This window comes from Sciurus carolinensis (assembly GCF_902686445.1).
Source record: "Sciurus carolinensis chromosome 19 unlocalized genomic scaffold, mSciCar1.2 SUPER_34, whole genome shotgun sequence".
NCBI classification, from domain to species: Eukaryota; Metazoa; Chordata; class Mammalia; order Rodentia; family Sciuridae; genus Sciurus; species Sciurus carolinensis.
Window position 1 is genome coordinate 4,801,115 of NW_025920112.1, and position 13,028 is coordinate 4,814,142.

General features: G+C 37.2%; 1 protein-coding gene across 1 annotated transcript; it reads right to left on the reverse strand.

Annotated features, from left to right (window-relative positions):
- Positions 1-4,299: 4,299 nt before the first annotated feature.
- Positions 4,300-5,232, reverse strand: LOC124973505 (olfactory receptor 14C36-like). The gene has a single exon (XM_047537410.1). The coding sequence runs from the start codon at positions 5,230-5,232 to the stop codon at positions 4,300-4,302; it is 933 nt and encodes a 310-aa protein (XP_047393366.1).
- Positions 5,233-13,028: the final 7,796 nt, after the last annotated feature.

Below are 13,028 nucleotides of genomic sequence, written 5' to 3' on the forward strand. Positions count from 1 at the left end.
ATGGTAATAAAAATGAAGAGACTACCACAGCAGACACAAGAATAAGGACATTGTTCCTGGTGGTGTCAGAACAAGGAGAGCCTCAGTAGCAAGGGGACATCACAGAAGAACTTATGGACCACATTTGACTGGCAGAAGGACAGCCAGAATGTAATCCCAGTGTGCACACCTGTATACACCAGGCCACTGAGCAGGGAAGACAGGGTCATGGGGACTCAAAACTGAGGGTTCCTTATAATGGGTACTGGAGGGATTGGCAGATGGCCACATAGTAGTCCCAGGCCATGATGGTGAGAAAAAACATCTCCACATATGCACAAAAAATGACCACGAAGATCTGGATTGCACAACCAGCCACTGAAATAACCCTGTTGCCAGTGAGAGAGTTGACACAGTCATTAGGGACAGTGATGTAAATGAAGCACATGTCCAAGATGGACAGGTTCCTGAGGAAGAAGTACATGGGTGTGTGCAGGTTCTGATCAGCAGAGGTGACAGTGACCATGAGCATGTTCCCTAACAAGGTACTCATATAGGTCACTAGAAATACCGTGAAATAGAGGAGACTCATATTCCAGCTATCAGGAGAGCCCAGGAGGTGAAATTCCATTACCATGGTGGAATTTGCCATGTTCTCCAAATTGTGGTTGACTGGAAAGATAAAGAGGTAAAAGGGGAAGCAAAGAATGATTAATGGATTTACTCTACATATCATGTCCAGTGTTTTCTTGTACTTTGCAGTTTCTTTTCTTGCAGAGGAAAGGTCACTCCTGGTTTTCTGATGGGTTTAATCATTTCTGAGCAGAGAGCACCTCCCCATGCAGGTGTGGAGCTCTGAAGCCCAGGGTCTGTGTGTGACCTACAGGGTTGTCCTCAGCTCCTCCATCATCCTTCCCTTGACCTCCTGAAACTCCCCTGCAGAACACCTGCAGGTGATGCTCACCTCCTCTGCTGCAGGGCCACCCGTGTGACAGTGTGCTCTTAATGCTCTGTGATTTAGTAACCTTCTTTCTCCTCCATAAATATAGTATCAGTGTAATTTTCCATTGTATCCACACTAAATTATTCAAATTACAATTTGTAAATATTTTAAATAGGAATCTATTCACAATGTCAGAATATTTATCATTATGAACATGAAAACTGTTCACTCAGGAATAAACCTTCTTTTAGTCCAGGATTTCTAAACAATAAAACTTAACAGACATTAGATATTATTGTGATAGAGAAGAGCACATTAATATTTTGAGAAATCCTTGTTACCTCAACACATAGAGGATTAAACTTTGGTTTATATCAGTGCATTGATATTTGACATTAGGAAGAACTCTTAAATAACATCAACTAACTGTGTTGAATAAATATAATCAAAAAAGTTGTGCACAAACTTTTTGAGATTCACTCTTTACAAACTTTCTCTAATTTACTTAGATGTTTTGCAACTTTTACTTTATCACATGAAGGACTTTCACACCCAGAGTCATTACTTTTTTCTTTTAATTTTCATATATATATATATATATATATATATATATATATATATATATATATATATGGGGAGGGTAGGTACCAGGGATTGAATTTAGGGGCACTCAACCACAGAGCAATATCCTCAGTAATATTTTGTATTTTATTTAGAGACAGGGTCTCACTGAGTTGCTTAGCACCTTAGTTTTGAGGGGGTTGACTTTGAACTCAAGATCACTCTGCCTCACCTTCCAGAGCCACTGGGATTACTGGCATATGCCACAGCACATTGCTTAAAATATATTTTTTTTACTTAGAACTTTCTTAAATCTCTTTACTAGATGTTGTCACCTGTTTAAGTTTATAGTTTGAAACAATACTATATAAAATTTTTGATTTTAGACAAATGACTCCACTTTAATAGACAAAATACTTTGTTTTTATAGAGTCTTGAATGAAGCACAACTAAAATATTTTTATACTCTTTGTATGTAGAATTACACTTGATAGAATTTTTTCTTTGAGTATTCTTGTTTTAGTCACGTCAGAGAAATGTTTTCAATTTATACTTTATGAAAACCCATTTATTGTTTAAATATATTTCCTTCTGGAATTTATGAAGTCAAGACTACATGATTGTATATTTTGTCATTTATTTTTAATATTTGACTTTATAAATTAATCAGATACTTATTTATTTTTTAACAAAAACATTTATAAAGACTGATTCCATCTGTTATATCTAATTTACTTGTTTCTAAATGTGGAAAAACAGGATATCAGACAATTGTAGTTAACAATATTAGCCATCACTTTCCTATTGAAGAAAAATCTGAGAAATAATGGAAATTACATTTTAGATATTTTATTGAGACCATTGTGTGACAACCTAGAAGAACTTATGAGTTAGTAATTTTAAAGATATCTTACTTTCATTTATTTACTTAATTTAAATTGAAACTCTTTTTAAAATCATGTGAACAAAAAGATATTTAAATCAAATTTCATTTAAATTTTAATTTATGAGCACTCATCTCTATGTCAATTTTGATACCATGTACAGGATGGATGGACAAAAGCACATGTGTAGCTACAAAAATAAAACACACAGGTGTACACACATACTTAACTCAGACAGGAAACAAAGATTTTATATCTTTTTGTAGGTAGATCTCCACAGGTGGGAGGCAACACTACAAATAATATTAAAACCTCTATTAGATATAACCCACTAGGAATCAGAAAAGAGCCTATCTGACTTTTAGATCATGACTTAAATGTAGGGCAGGCCTGTGCAGTTGGAAATGCCAGGTGCAAAGTCATTGTGGACACCTAAATAAAAGTTTCAGGGGCCCACTTGCCCTTGATGGCTATCAGATTTATTCCCAACACCACCATGTCTATGCACCTTCAGGATTTGGTTAAACAAAATTTTCTAGTGTATTTGAGAGTCAAACCTTGAAAAATTGACCTCTGAACATAGAGTTGAAAAATTCTATAGTTAGATAAAATAAGACTAATCAGAATAATATCAATTTAGGCATAAAGGATGAAATATGAATTTATTATAAAACCATGAGATTAAATATATAGATTTTTTTTTCAAAACAGGAGTTCTAAAAATAATACAGTCATAATTACTCTAGTAAAGGAAGCATGCAGAATCTTTTCATCAGATCAGAGTGTACCTTTTTTAAAAGTTTTATTTTGTTACTTTTAGTTATATATATGACAGTAGAATGTATTTTGACATAGTATACATGCACGGAGTATCACTTTCTATTTCGTACAGTACATGCCATGGAGTTACATTTGTCTCGTATTCACATATAAACATAGGAAGGTTATATTTGATTTATTTCACTTTTTTTAAATTTCCATTTACACTCCCTATCTTTGTTCTCTTTTTTTGTAATCCAATGAACTATACCAGTTGTCTGTAAAGTTAGTGAGAAACAGATGAAAGGAAGGCTGGTGTAAACCAAACTATCTTGATCTTTGTTATGTGTAGTAACAAAATTAGTGAATTCACAATTAATAAATTGTACAAACTATCAATCATTGTCCATTTCTGAGACATTCATATGTCTTGTTAAATAATACAAAATTTTCAATTTCAAACAAGCACCAGCAATATAGGAGGCTCCTTAGCAACTTAGCAAGATCTTCACTCTAAGTAAAACAAAAAGGACTGGGGATAAGTCCTTGGGTTAAATACCTGGAAAAATAACAACCAAATACTCAATAAATACAACAACATAAAAACCAACACCACCACCAAAAACAGCAAAAGTTTGCTACAAGGCTATAGGGAACAAGGACATATAGATGTTTACTTTTTGATTTCCAATAAATTGAGAGAAATTAAAAGTTGACCTGGGTAAGACATTTAGGCCAGATAATTACAGTTCATTTTTTCATAACAATAATCCATGACACGTTAGGATACACATCAGAGAATAAAGATATGTGGGAGGAAACCTGCCCAAAAACTTTCATGCAAATCAGACTTGGGGAATGATCCTTGACACTGGGCAAATCATGGGCAGCCAATATGGACCCAGGAATATGGAGTGCTCTTCCCCAGTAAATGGATTTGACTGTCAGAACACAGGTTCTCTATTTCTTCCATAGACAAGGAGAGTCTTCATATTTTATGGATTAGATGTAAAGAAATATTATTGTGAGTGACTCTACATTTTTGGTTATAACTTCTTTGGGATTTGATTTTTATATATTTTAGTAGAAATTAAATTGACTCATATAAATAGGATTGTATCACATTATGAATATCAATCAGGGAAATTAGGATAATGCTGAAATACAACTTTCTCATTTCCTAGAGAACAACTGTCTTTGTATTACTCTCCTCACAGCATCCTTTACCTGTTTGTTCCTGAGACTGTAGATGAGAGGATTCAAAAAGGGAGGAACCATGGTGTAAACAGCAGAGAGAAGCATGTGCTGGAGTGTATCAGAGTTTGCTGAAGGCCTGAGGTACACACCTATGCTGGAACTGAGGAAGATGGACACCACGAGGATGTGAGGGATGCAGGTGGAGAAGGCTTTGCCTGGGGCTTTGTTGGGAACTTTCAGCACAGTTGAAAATATGTGAATATATGACATGATTATTATACCAAAGGAACCACCACCAACTATTATAGTAGAGACAAATAGAAGGACCATGTTGCTGGTGATGTCAGAGCAGGAGAGCCTCAGTAGAGAGGGGACATCACAGAAGAACTGATGGACCACATTTGACTGGCAGAAGGACAGCCGGAAGGTGTTCCCAGTGTGCACACCTGCATACATCAGGCCACTGAGCAGGGAAGACAGGGTCATGCGGACACAAAACTGAGGGTTCATGATGATGGGGTACTGGAGGGGCTGGCAGATGGCCACATAGCGGTCCCAGGCCATGATGGAGAGAAACATAATCTCTACATATGCACAAAAAATGACCAAGAAAATCTGGCTTGCACAGCCAGCCACTGAAATGACCCTGTTGCCAGTGAGATAGTTGACACAGGTGTTGGGTACAGTGATGGAAACGAAGCACATGTCCAAGATGGACAGGTTCCTGAGGAAGAAGTACATGGGTGTGTGCAGGGTATGGTCAGCAGTGGTGATAGTGATGATGAGAAGATTCCCTAACAAGGCACCTACATACATCAGTGGGTATACTGTGAAATAGAGGAAACTCATATTCCAGCCATCGGGAGAACTGAGGAGGAGAAATTCAGTTACCATGGTGAAATTGGCCATTTACAGGAAATTCTGGTTGTCTAGGAAGGTAAAGAGGTAAGAGAGAGGAAGAAAATCATGATTAATACATATCCTTTACATATTCATGTTCAATGTACTTGCTTATATTTTGCAGTTACTTTTCCCGCAGAGGAAAGGTCACTCCTGGTTTCCTGATTTTTTAATTGTTTCTAAGCAGAGTGCACCTCTCAGTGCAGGTGTGGAGGTCTGCAGCCCAGGGTCTGAGTGTGCCCTGCAGGGATTGTCCTCAACTCCCCCATCATGCCTCCCTTGACCTCCTAAGACTCTCATGAAGGGCACTTACAGGGGCTCCTCACATGCTCTCCTGCAAGGTCAGTTGTCTGACAGTGTGTTCTTTAATGACTCATAAAATAGTCACCCTCATTCTCTTCCATAAGTGCAAATCAACCCTATTTGGCCTTTGTATAAAAATAAAAATTATAACTAATAATTTGAATTGCAGTCAATGTTTAATTTATGTAGGAATCTATCTATATAGTTAGAGTATTTATCACCATGAACGGGAATAAATCTTACTCATGAGGAAACCATCTACAGAATTCAAACTTTCCCTTTCCACTCCCACAAGTCCAGTGCAGAGGTCACCTGACTCTACGTGGTCTCCCCTCAGTTCCCCACTGTCCCTGCTCATCTCCAGGACCTGGGTGGTGCTGTCTCATGGCCACACATCCTCAGCCAGGCCAGTTGCAGCCCCCGCTGTGTCTCTATTTTCTTCTCCTACAGATTTGTATAAGTTGTTTAAAGTCACCAGCTTCCAGGACAGTTGACATTCTCCTAAACTTTTAATTTTTACCTTAATATATTTTTACTCTGTGTTCAGCAACATAAAACCAAATATTCCATGGTCTATGCAATCATTTGTCCTCTTTTTTTTTTTTTTTTTTGGCAGTGCTGGGATTGAACCCAGGGTCTCATGCTTGCAAGGCAAGCAATCTATTACCTGAGATATATCCCCAACCTTTCCTTTTCTTATGACACCATCCAGTTTATTCCTTTCTTCTCAATGTCATAATTATACAAAAAGATACTGAGTGTTTACACTGAATGGAAGATTTTGCTCATTGTTATAACAGTTCTGCAGCAGCTCAGACTAGTTCAGTCCTGAGTCACCTACATCATCATTTCCTGTGCCCTCTGGAAACCTGGGTCCTCCTCAGCACCTTGACAGGTTAACCACACTTGCCCTTAGAAAAGTGATCCTGATGAGCCTGTCTGGGCTCCTCTGGAAAAATGTGTGTCCCTCTCTGTCACGTGTAGGTGTCCAGACACAGGTAGTTTCGTGTTAATTTTGCAGTGAGTGTGAAATTCAAGTGGTCCTATGCAGTCTACTTGCAGTTTTTGTCTTCCCATCTCCTTTCCTCCGTGGTACAAACCTGAAGCTCATGGTTGAGTGTCCTCCTTGTCCATAGCACACAACTAGAACTTGCTGACAGAGGCCTTTTCTATTGTGACAAGATGATTCATATTTCCCCATTACTATAAAATGGGCTTTAGAGGAGAGTCAAATGCAACTTTTCTGGATACTGCTTTACAGTCTCAATTTTTTCCGCTCTTCTATAATGTTACAAATCAGCATGGTCTACAGCCATTCATTAAATTGGTATGTATTCATCACTCAAATCTCTGGTGCAAGTTCCTTGATTTGGCACCTTGTATCATTCATATTTTTATCATTCTAGGACCATGTGCATGGCTTCCTGAAAAGTGGTTAATGAACAAATGCCTGGTGGCTTTGTTGAATGAACATTCACCAGTACTGACTTTCTTTACTGACTGACAGATGAAGAGTTTCCAAGCAGACTCTACACTTGGGGTGCAGGGTCAGGTAAGCCCTGGCACCCTGTGCATTTGTAAGGCAATGTTTCCTTTCAGTAGTCACTCAAAGAACATTACTGTTGATATAAATATGGCCACAGTGTTTCAGAAGGTGAAGTTTTGGAAACAAGAAAAATATTTGTATTTTAAAATAATTTGATTAGCTTGAGAGGTAACATACAATAGGTAAGAGTGTAAATACATAATACAAATTTTGAAGTTGATGGGTAATGACACAAATTTATATTAAAAACTATGTAGCTTTTCAGCCTTCTATACTGACCTCCATACATGTCAGGGGTCCTTACTCACCACCCCTAGACACTTATGTCAAATATAAAGTGGAAAAATAAATATGAGTTTGGGTTCTGGAGGCTAGCATAGAACTACAGAGACATTTTGTTGGTTTCCAGTTTTTGTGTGCTAAACCATGTATTGCTTTGTTTTTCCAAGAGAATTTCATCAATTCTCCAGTAAATGTAGTTGCATTCTATGAACTTAATTTATTTCCTTCTTTGCTTATGTAATTAATTACAATTTGAAAAATTCTTCTCTATATTTGACTTCTTTCATGAATCAGTCTTATAGGAATCTTCAGATTATGGATATGATGTCTTGATATGAATCACCGCCTGATTTCATAGGTCCTCAGAGTATTCTTGAAGATCTTCAAAATATGATTACTTTGTGAACCTAGTTTTACTAAATAAGGAATAAGATTTATTTCCTGTAGTTTGACCTCAATAACTTTAGAGTAGTCAGAACTACATTTTTCTTTAAGGGGTGAAAATTCCTTTTTGAAAATTTCTTCCTAAAATATTTGAGATGGGGGGTAAAGAAAACAAAGCTCAGGTAGCATGAGGGTCAGGAAAAGAAGCAGTAGAAATTAGCATATGTTTAATGCCAAAAGTATGAGGAGGAACTGCTCCAAGTTCTTTCTTCTATAGGTGGGGCCAGTTGGGAGGTTTCATTTTGGATCTTCTCTTGAAAGAGCTTAATATGAGGAAATGTATGATAAAGAGATTGCATTTAAAAATCCAAAGGATTGCTTGGGTTGATTGTATAGAGGAAAAAGATGGGTGGGAGGGATGGGGTGAAGGAAAAATAACAGAATGAGACAACATCATTACCCTGTGTATATGTATGATTACACAAATTGTGCATCTCTACTTCATGTAAAACCAGAGAAACAACAGTTGTACCCCATTTGTGTACAATGAACCAAAATAAATAACTAAAAAAAGACACAGAATGAATGAACTAAATTGCGTTTTTCCCTATTAGTGATTCTGACTTAGTGCTATTGATCAATCATTGAGGAATGCTTAAGAGATCTTTTTAAATTCCTGATGTTCATAATGTGTTTTCAGACTGTATCTGCCTATTTTTCAATTTTTACCACTAGACACACTGCCCCAAACTTACACCTAATATATTTTAATAAAAATATGAAAAATTATTTAAAAGAGAACATAATTGTGATCAGGACCAAAAGATGAGATTGATGAATTCAAAGTGCTTCACTGAAAATTATATATAATATTAGATGCTTTTTTACTAAAACTACTGAAGACTAAGCAGGTATGTCTTTTGCTGAATGAATTAATATCCACCTAACTGTCACCTTCCAGTTATTTGACAATTTGTCCTTCTTGCTTTAATCTGAATGAAATTTGTCTTCTCACAAATCTTAGGAGAAAATTCTGTCCATTTTCAAAGTGTGGTAAGTAAAAGTAATTTGAAATAACTAATTTTAACCCATAAGAGGCAGCATGAAGAGCTATCACATGTGTTACTTGCAACACAATCTAGTGACAATACTCTCTAACCACTAGGAATCAGCAAATACTACAGTTTTCACAAGACATCTCTATGCCTATTATTCTTGGAGAAATAACCAATCAATTCCTGGGCTAGCTGAATATCTGATGGGTTTGCAGTTTTCTAAGCACAATAAAAATGAGGCATCACATGCTTTGAACTCTTACTGCCAAGTACTCACACTGGAGTGCTGCCTGTTCTCCAGGTGGGAGTAGAACCGAGTCTCTCCTTGGCTTCTCCCATCAACTGTGTCTGCAGGCAGTTGCATGTGTCCAGCCAGCCCATTGCCATGTGGGATGTGGGGAGCTCAGTCACCTCTGCTTTATGTGAACAAGGTGCCTTGCCAGAGGAAGAATGGTCTCTGGGAGGTTGGAGCTCAGCCTGCAGAGACAGCAGGAGACCTGAGCACACTGCCAGGCAGCAGCATCTCTAGAGCCCAGGAAAGCAGTCCTGGCCACCTGCCAGCATGGTCAGTGGATGACACATTGTGACTCCTCTGTTGGGAATCACCCAAAGTCATTACTGAGAAATGTGTGACCCTGAGGGGAGAAAGATGTTCTAACTGACTGTGTTTTCATCTCTGCCTCCTTCACCTCAGTGTGAGTAAGGGATGCTTATGGGGATCAGGTGACATTAGGTGTGGTGAGCAACTCTTGCTCACTTACCAACCTGCAAGTGGGAAATGCCTAACGCTATCTGCATTTCTGAGGCAGTTTCTTATTTGAGACAAAATCCACATGACAGGAAATTAACCTTTGTAAGAGTTTATGGTTATGAATTCAATAATATTTACCACTTTATAAAGTTGTAGAACTGCCAACTCTATCTTGTTCCCAAATAATTTTATTACTTCTGATGAACCATCTAATCTGTTACACACAATGTCCCTATTATTCCTATTGCAGCCACTAGAAAACTCTAAGTATATTCTGTATCTTTGAATTTACATATTTGTGAAGTTTTATATGAACAAAATAATTCAACATAGGATCTTTCATCTTAGAAATCAAAATTAATCCACCTCATAGAATGTATCATTAGTTCATTCTTTAATGATGAATGACATTCCATTATATGAATATGACAAAACTATTTTAATCAACACATCCAATTTTGGACCTAGTTCTCCTCAGTCTTTAATATAATGGGACTAATTTATTGGTTATATGTGTTTCCTTTTTTGATATCTCTCATACACACTCTGTACTCTGTATGATTATGATGAATAATTGTGCCAGACAGATTTTCATAACTGTGACCAAAATACCTGGTTTAAAAGTGACAATAAACAAATACCAATTCAGTTGAGGTAAATCACATTTTGTCTCATGGGTGCAATTCCAAGACTTTTTACCCATTTTGTGGAAACATTAAGGAAGGATCCAGCAGAGTGAAGCTATTCAGTACATAGCTGCCAGGAAGCAAAGACCAGGAATGGAAAAGGGGATGGAAGGACAATGACTACCTCCAGGACTTAACCCCAGTGTGCAGTCTCCTCCATCAATGCCCTCACATGCCTAAAGCTCCCACCCAGTCAATTCATTCAAACCAGGATGGACTGAATAGGTTGTAGTTCTCACAATCCAGTCATTTCCCAATTCAAAATTGCTGCCTACATATAGGAACTTTTGGGAGACATCTCACATACCACCCATAATATTTCACCACTGGTCCTGCATCTTGGCAAGATGCTGTTTTGTGTGAAAAAAAAAAAAAAAAAAAAAAAAAAAAAAAAACAGAGGAAGTCCTGGGGTTGTGCTCTTGGGTTAAATCACTGCTGAAAACAACAACTAAAAAAAGATGGCCACAAGTAGAGTTGGGGGTTTCCTTTATGAACTCCAGTAAACTGTGAGAAAGTGTGAAGTTGACATTTATCAGATACTGAGGCCAGGTAATTACAGTTCAACTTTTATCATTATCAGGCATGTCTCATTAGAATAATCACTACAGCAATAAAATTTGTGGAAGGAAAACCCTCAAAAACTGACTTGCAACTCAGCCCTCAGGGTTGGTCCCTGATACTGGGTCACTTGTGAAAAACTGGCAGCCATCACAACTTGGGGAGTCAGGGGTGCTCTTCCTCAGTGGTCGGATTTGACTGTGGGGATGTGAGGGTTGTAAGCTTTGCCTTTTGCTTTCTTCATGGACAAGGAGATTCTTCCTATTTAATATTCCAGATGCAGAGCAATATTGTGATTCTTTCTACAGTTTTGGTTACAAATTCTTTAGGATTTTAAATTTATATATTCTCATACTATTTAAATGGACTCCATTATGTATGACAGTGCTTAAAAATCTGACACAAGAGCAGATTATCTGAAAAAAGGTCAGATTTTGTACCTGTACATTATCTCCATGTTTTATTGATGATGTTTTCCTCTGTGACAGTATTTGATACAAGAACTGTGATGTATATGAAGAAATTTTAACATATATAACCATAAATTATTTCATAAAATATAAAGAATTATAATAACAAAATAAAATGCATTGAAAAAATTATACATTTTATGAAGCATTCATGGCATAATATGGCAATTCATAAAAATTATTTTATAAAATAACTGAACTTCTAATAATATAATAGTGGGCTAGGGAGTGAAAATTATAAAGCCCAGATTAGAAAGGCACTAGATCATTTCTAATACTCCAACTACTGAAATTAGGGTAATACAAAAATGCATCTTTATCATTTCCTCCAGAACAACTGTATTTCTATTATTGTCCTCACAAATTCATTTACCTATTTTTTTCTGAGGTTGTAGATGAGCAAATTCAAGAAGGGAGGAAATATGGTGTAAAAGGCAGAGAGAAACATGTCCTGGAGTGTGTCAGAGGTTGCTGAAGGCCTCAGATACACACCTGTGATAAAACTGAGGAAGATGAATACCACAAAGATGTGAGGGATGCAGGTAGAGAAGACCTTCCCCTTGGCTTTTTTGGGAATGTTCAGCATGGTAGAAAATTGCTGGGGTACAGTCCTAGCAGGAGTCCATGGGTTCCACACTGGTAAACGGGGCATGGGGAGACAGCATCTGCGATGGATGGAGAATGAAAGACACAGACTCTAGTTCTGGTGCAATCAATCCCACTTTATTCTGGCGAAGGCTGGGTTTATATACATTTCTCTTCAGGCTATAATGGCAGTCTTGTGGTTAATATTAAAGAAGTTTCCAAAGCATAGGCAGAAAACAACAACCTTACAGATCATCCTTACCTAATCACAATTGTTTTAAGAATATCTAACTACATCGATGAGCTAATACAATGTTTATTTCCTTAATATCTAAACTCTATGTGACCTAAGACTATTCTTATTATTCTCGCGATTAAAGCAAAAGACAAGTAATCTCATGTGACCATCTCTACTAGGTCCATCTGGTTAATATCTAAATTGCAGAGTTAAGGGTTACAGGAGGGCAGCGGTCCCAATGGTTATTGTGTGCCAATGTTTATTAGAGGGGTGACATATTCTTTGTAGAAAGGAAGGAATGGTGTGGAACCTTATTCTCTTACCTCACCATCACGCATAGACAAAACCATTGTTAAAATTTTCCCAGTCTGTTGGAGACAAAGGCAGATCTATAACTATTTTCTCCAGAGGCTTTCAGGTACTCATTGCATGATTGCAAAATTATTTTTAATTTTGTTAGTGGTAACGACCCATTGTTTTTCAGATTGTAGGTAATCTTTTCTGGAATTTTTGTTGTATTCCCCTCATCCCCTTAAGCAATCCGTTCAGTCTGAAATGAGTAATATATTATCAGAAAATCACAGCAGAAAAAACACCATGCTCTGGAGCAAAACATCTGGCAATTCCTTTTAGGATGAGCCTTTGCAATCATCCTCCAGAGGATCTTTGTCAAGCACCAGATGGAATTCTGGATGCCCTCAGAGCTCCCCCTTTTTTTATTTTGTAAAGTGAAGATGTCTTCTTGAATTTTTACTCTCTTGACTAGTCTGAGGATTACTTGGAGGAGGACTGGAAGACAAAGAATTAAAATTAAAATACATACTCCAATCAAGCCATATTGTAATATTGTATTTAGGAACGTACTATTAAATATAGTTGTTTTTATATTATGAAACATTTGGGAGGCCAAATTATCTGCTGGAACAACTGAGAGATGAGCCTGAGT